We start from the raw sequence: 7,161 nt of genomic DNA on the forward strand, positions 1-7,161 counted from the left end.
TAAATTTCCTGGGGATTAGTATAAAACTATAAATAATTTTAATTATGTTTTTAACTCTCTCTCATCTTCAACTCAAAAGTTCGAAATATCAATTCAAATATTATATTATCTTTGTCAGATTATCGCTATCGAAGATACTCTACATTTTTACTCATCTATATGGTTCTTGATATTTTTACTCATCTATTTTTACACTTTTCCACATTTTTTTGGAAAGTTTTTTTTTTTTTTTTGACTTCAATGCAAGGACCGGATTTGGAACTTCGTTTTTATTCCCTTCAATGCAAGGACCGCAATTAGACTTTGTTTATGCTCGCTGTATGTGGTATGTAATTTCCTACACCTTTTTCATAGTTAGGTCATTGAATTTGAATTTTCTAAGTTTTCAAAAGTTACAGTTTGGCTTTTATTTTTGGCAAGGATTTTGTAATTAATTTGTTATTTCAATTTATGGATTCACTTTTCAATTCAAGTAGAACACATATTGCTTTTTTGGTTAGTGATTTAAAAATGGCCTTTTAAACTATGTGTTTTCACACAATTTTTTTAATTGCCTTCGACAATTTATTAATTGTCTTCAACAATGTATTAATTTTTTTTTATTTTCTATGTTTCTGGGGTTAAAAAAATTTTGTGCAGTTTTCAATATTTTTTTTACACTTTGGTAGAAAGCTTCTAAAAAACAAGAAGATGTGACTGATTACATAAATGACAAGGCATCAAGTTCATTGTCACACAGCAGTTCATGTCATGCAATATACATCAGACTATTTAGATTTTTTATGTTTTTGACTTAATAGCAAAATACATCTTATGTTTTCGTTTTGGTTTCTATTAGCCATGAACAGATTTAGAAGGTTGCTGTGTTCCTATGGCTTGATTGATTCTGAATTCTTATCTTTTATTAATATTTCATTCAGTTTCTTTTCTTTTCACATTAACCTTTAAACCATTTATATTAAGTACCAAAATTGATGTTTTGGTAACGGGCTGGCCATTCTTTTGTTTACAGAAGAACAGCCAAGATTTGATCATCCCTATTTTCAAGTTTTTAAATGTCATCATATTGTCAATTTTTTTTTTTTTGCAATTTCAAATTATTAATTATTGAATTAGATGTTTAAATTTATATTATAAGACTATTTTTGAATAACAATTATTGTATTTAAGAAAAGTTATAATAGATTATATAATAAGTTTGTATTTTATACAAATATTTTTATGAACTATACTAAATAATTTATTATTTTTAGATAATTCCCATCCAACGAACGAGTACAAAACTAATTTTATGTTTAGATACTATTCATGTGAGTTTGTACATTTTAGTTGCGTCATTTACCATCGCTCGTCGCTTGCCCATATCACCTAGTGTTAGCCTTCTTCAACGACCCTTCAAGCGTTCCACCCCACAACAATTTGATATTAGAAATAGAGAAATATTATTGTCTATAATGTCCACTGCATCTCACATGAAGTAAAGTACATCACATCTAACACACTTAACATAGTATACATATACAATATACATAACTGTGATAATTTTGATCACAACTGATCATGCATACAACAAATCAAAACATTAATCTTTGAAGTCAACAAGAAAAGAAAGATAAAAAAAAAAAAAGGGAAATGAACTTCCGGGTCATTATATTCCTACAGCATCAAGAAGTTGGGAATGCTGGGAAACAGAAACCAGTGAATTGGCGACAATGGCACCACTTGCAGCCACAGCAGGGACACCAATTCCTGGAAAAGTAGAATCACCGCAGCAGAAGAGGTGTGGGATTGGGGTAGAATGTCCTGGAAATGTTCCTTTACCAGCTTCTATAGCTGGTCCGTAAGTTCCTCTATCCCTCCGAAGAAACCTTTTATGTGTCAATGGAGTACCAACTAACTTCACCTCACACTTTTCGCGGTCAAAACCAGGACCAAGTGCGCCTTCCACAGCCCGCCACATTACCTGGTGGGAGAAAGAAGTGATTACAATAGCAACAGGAATGGGAGACCAGATTAAGCAGTTAAAGAATCACACTGGAAATCCAGGACAAGACAGAGAAAGTTCGTTTACTAAAATCAGAAGAGGTTTGAGGGTGAAAATGGGACTGATTCTCAAATCTGAATCTAGAACGTCCTCCGCTGAACCTTCCCTTCTTAAGTTGCAGAAATTACAACCCGAGATGAACAATTATCAAAGAAGGGAAAAAAAAAGGTGATCTGAAGCAGAAAAGCGGGAGAAAACATCAAACAAGGTCACAAGAAGAAACTCTTTTAAAATCATATAGATTTTTCATGAATGTGGAATCTCAAAAATTCCATAATGTCCATTAACGTGCATGATGCTGTTTAACTTGCTATCTCTAATTATTATCAGTTAATTTCCTGGTCCAGAATGCCCAAGGGACAGAAGAAGAATCTCAACAAGCAAACCTCAGATCGTCCAGCCTTGAGCTCTTTGTACTCTTTGCTTCTGCGGTCAAGCCCCTCCCAAAGTTCAAAAGGCTCAGTTCCTGGAGTATAGGCATGTAAGACATGCTTCCCAGGTGGAGCAAGATCAGGACTAAGCACGCTTGGTACAGATATTAAAACAACATTCTGATCAGCGTCAACCCCTCGCTTCCAGTCATTCACAACCATATGATGGATGCCCAGGTCCTCAGGGATACCCTATACCCAAAATGAGAAAGAAAAATCATATGGTTGGAAACATGGCGTGTTAAACACTACATATTATTAAATGGGAAATCCATACAGCCACCTAATAGTTTTAGGAGACTAGTACGGCTAGTTTTACTAAAATCAACTGGTAGCATGACAAGATGATGCATCTGACTTCTGTCTTAATGAATTCAAATGTACTCCATCCTTTCAATATCAATCTGGTTGCCTAAATACTTTCACAAACTGAAAATCTTACATCTTGTCACATGATGACTCTCAAGGGTCACCTTAACTAGGTCATTGAGCAAAAACCTTAAATCATCCTTATCAAAGATGAACATGCATGCAAATGAAATTTCTCACAGTAGACAATACTGCTGTAAGATGGATACAGAAATATGCTTGTGTCAGCTTGTTCAAATCAGCAAATATGTGAGATATAGTCCAAAATGGAAACTATAATTTCAATTTTTCAATCATTTATGTAAATTGTTTATATAGTCAGAGAAAAAGTTACCGAAGTTACTTTTTCCTTAGGTATAATACTATGACACTTGAAGCCAAGATGTGACCAGAACAACAAAGTTAGCATATAGCAAGTTTAAAATGTTGTTACCCACTTTGATGAATCAGAAGGAAGAATTAGACAAAATGTTTTCTCCATATAGCACAAACATTCAGTACAATACTAGCTTCAACAGGTGATGCCATCATCAACACTTCAGCAATATAAAAGCAAAGAATCCAAAGCAAAGCCAAAAAAAAAAAAAAAAACTTGAGGCGAACTCCAAATAATACAGCAAGGTGAACTCTATCTCAATTCAGTAAGGACATAGTTTTAACAAAGGTTCTAGCTACAGAGAGAACTAGGTTGTAAACCTTCTAAACAATACAGCATTCACTGGTTGCCTAAGAAAATTTTCTGAATCAATTTGATAAGAGTGCAAAATATCAGTTCTCAGACAATAACAGCCAAGACAAAAGCTGGCTGCTTCCTTACCATTGCTTACCTCTGCTTCAAATCCTAAATGTAAGTGCATGAACGATTCACATTGTGGGGTGCTTTTGATTTTGTCTGCATATGATTTTGGAACAAATTCCTTGGGCAATAACTTCAGTGTGTCCCACATGGATGCATTGCTCACAACAGCCTTTCTAGCACGCACAATCTGCAGTAATGATGTTGCAGAATTTCATTAATGACACAAATAAGATAACGATGTTCATGTATGAGAGAATTTACTCACTTGGCCACTTCTTAGCTTCACACCAACAGCCCGGCCTCCTTCAACAACAATACTTTCCACATGACTCCTTAGAGAGATCCGTCCACCAAGCTTCTGTAATCCCCTGATAAGAGCATCAACAACTGCCCCACTTCCATGAAGAGGGTATTCTAGACAGCAACCTGGTTTATACCATTCTGAAAACATGTAAATCTGAGAAGTAGGGGTATCATGTTAGATAAATATAGCTGAATGCCTGAGCAAGGTAGACTTGAAAATAAGACAAAGTATAAAATAGAAAGGTGAACAATATCAATGCAGATGTAAGTTAAAGTTAAAATGAAAGGAAAGACCAGCTCTGCATTGTCTTTAGATAGACAAATATAGAAGCACAATAGGGATTTCTTGCACACACACACACACACACACATATATATATAAAACGAGTTCATCCATGCATGTTAAAACATCTATACAATTTCATCTAACTAAAACACAGATCAAAATTAAACAATTCATTGGAAGACAAAAGAAAAGCAGAAAGTAATTTGTGGTCTAATGCTCCATGCATGAGTTGAAATTTCGGCCGTCATTGTAAAAGAGAGTATCAAATACACAACATACCATTTCTGCTGAAAGGATGCCATTAGATTTCACTCCTGCTAGCAAGAAAGAAAGAAGATCCACCCAATTCCGCACAAAAGGATCTTTTAGTCCCAACGAGTCAATGATATCTGAGAAAGGTCTTAAAAGCTTAGTAGCACCGAAGGCTCCCTGAGGTCCCATTTGAGCAAAGGATTGCAACAGAGAAGGTGCATATCTAGCGGCAGCCGTAGAAAGAACACCCCAATCACCTCGAATAGATAGAGGGGGCAGAGCCATTGCAGCTACAGACAGAGGAAGTATTGCATCCTGTAAAAGATGTATTGACAATTGAGACATTAAAAAAAGAAATCAATGAAAGTAAATTTAGGAATGAGCATCAATAGCACTCACAAGAAGCTTTCTCCATTCTTTTGCAGCCTCTAGACCTGCAAACTTCTCAAGATCCTGCATAAGAAAATGTTGTATTAAGCATCTTTCACCAGCAGAGACGCTTAATACACGACCATTGTTTTGATAAAAGACATGAACTTCAAAAGGTTATTGAGATGAGCTGGAGTGATCCTCTTAGCTTTCCTGCTCATATCAGTTATAGTGCTTGATTTTGGAAGTGAAGCATAGATTACGTGTGTACAAAGGCAGACTTTAGCAAAAGATCATCTTCACAGTTGAAAAAAGTCGTCCAATCTGATAGCAAGCTTGTAATAATGCGTAAAATTTTTGGGTAAACGAGTGACTGTAATTTGAAGTTCGATCACATTCTTATACAAGAACTGAAATTTTCAATCTGGTGAAGTCCTGTTGCAAAATCTGGATGATCTACATGTTTGAAAAAATTCAATAGAATGAATGTAGATTCATTTTGACAATTCTAGAAACATGAAGTCTAAAGTGAGCAATAAATTCACCTCGAAGAACTCTGTTGGCCCAATGCGTGACAAGAACTCACCTTCAGGAACATATACCATCCACGAGTCATAGGTTGCACAGGGAATCGACTCACCTAATGCATCAAGAACCTGCCAAAAAAAAAAAAATCATTATATCAAGTTTGAAAGCGAAACAGAAATGCATTTTTCGAGAAATTTAATTGCTCATGCAATATAGTATTTTCTTACTGAGCAGTGGAAAGACACTATAACATAACCAACACAAGTAATACAGTCATCTAAATGCTGTTTGCGATCTCACAGATTTTTTTTTTTTGGGGAGCCGGGGGTGGGGGATATCTTTTGCTACACCTCTCCAACTCTCCATACCATGTTGCCTGCACTAGCCCACAGCGTTAGTTGAAACACTCAAAATTAAGCACATGGCCCCTTAAACTTTTCTGGACATGTCACAGAATTAACGATCAAGAAGCTAATAATCTACAACCTTCTAACTGGCTGCAGTCCCGAGGGACAAAAGGGAACACTTATCAGACATCCTATTGGTGATTGGTGAAGGAGATACGATGAAAGTAAAATTATTGTTGGAAACGAAAGAAACAATTACCTGTGCCAGAGGATTGGCCTGTGGACCTCTTGACTGAAATCCAGAAAAAAGAGAAGGGCCGGAGTCAAATTTGTAGCCTTCGATCTCGAAAGAATGAGCAGCGCCCCCAGGCAAATCATGGCTTTCCAAAACCAGAACATCTTGGCCATATCTGGCCAGAAGTCCAGCACAGCATAACCCACCAATACCACTACCAACAACCACAACATCTGCCTCTGCCTTGCCTGCAGATCATTCTGCAACCATATTAATACATAATTACCCCCTCATTTTACACCCAAAAAAAAGAGAGAGAGGAGGGGGGGTGTTCCAAAAAAACTCCATTATGTACTATACTACTGCATTTCGTCTAGTTTAATAGGTGTCTCTGGAAGAGGGATCGAGAGAGGACCTGAAAAGGGTTTGGGTGGATCAATTACAGCAGTGGATGAAGAGGGATAGGCATTGGAACTAGTGGAGTTGGAAGAAGAGGAACTTCTTGGCGCCAAAGAAAAGGGTCTTTTTCTAGTAGTCTTGGGTAGCCAAGGGCGTGGAGTGAAATTTAAAAGCGGAGAGATAGGTTGGGGTTGAATTCGATAAGGGAGCTTCGACGAAACTGAAATGCCACCCACCATTGTTTTTCAACACTATAAAGGAATGTAGTAAGAGCAATTCTTGTAGCATGTAACTCAACCTCGACTGTTGGAACCTTAAAAGTGGGTTCAAGAAGAAGACTGGATAAGTATAGAGTAACGAGACCAGTATTAAAGTACCCCACAGCTCAAACAAACGACGGAATAGTAAGTTCGTCGTGTGCTCCTCCCCAGCGTTGCTTCCTCAGCTCTTCTCACCACTACACTTTCTTATCTTATTACGCAGTCTAGAAGATGCCACGCCAGGCCACCCACGAGCGACGTAATTGCCTGGTATTGCAGTTGGCAACTGACGCAATGACTATCAATTACATAGACGGTATACCCCGTTTGGTTCCAGCAAACCAGGGAGGAAAAGGAAAGAATTTTCTGGGAAAGAAATTTTTGTGCTTGGCTAGTGTGGAAACTAATAAGGAAAGGAAATACGAAAAACACCTGAGTTGGATCCTCTGTGTGTGTCAAATTTAATACTACTTTCACTTATCATGCCACTGAAGAAGCGGATCCCACGTGGAAACTCCTACCAGATTTTGCCTAAAATA

General features: G+C 37.0%; 1 protein-coding gene across 1 annotated transcript; it reads right to left on the minus strand.

Annotated features, from left to right (window-relative positions):
• Positions 1-1,494: 1,494 nt before the first annotated feature.
• On the minus strand, positions 1,495-6,971 carry LOC113731931 (prolycopene isomerase, chloroplastic). Its single transcript, XM_027257463.2, has 9 exons — positions 6,379-6,971; positions 5,988-6,211; positions 5,399-5,509; positions 4,884-4,937; positions 4,512-4,799; positions 3,909-4,100; positions 3,672-3,830; positions 2,431-2,667; positions 1,495-1,963 (listed from the first exon to the last, which is right to left on the minus strand). The coding sequence occupies exons 1-9, from the start codon at positions 6,599-6,601 to the stop codon at positions 1,649-1,651; spliced, it is 1,803 nt and encodes a 600-aa protein (XP_027113264.1). The 5' UTR covers positions 6,602-6,971; the 3' UTR covers positions 1,495-1,648.
• Between the last annotated feature and the right edge of the window lie 190 nt (positions 6,972-7,161).

The sequence above is a fragment of the Coffea arabica genome, chromosome 2c (assembly GCF_036785885.1).
Source record: "Coffea arabica cultivar ET-39 chromosome 2c, Coffea Arabica ET-39 HiFi, whole genome shotgun sequence".
Taxonomy (NCBI): Eukaryota; Viridiplantae; Streptophyta; class Magnoliopsida; order Gentianales; family Rubiaceae; genus Coffea; species Coffea arabica.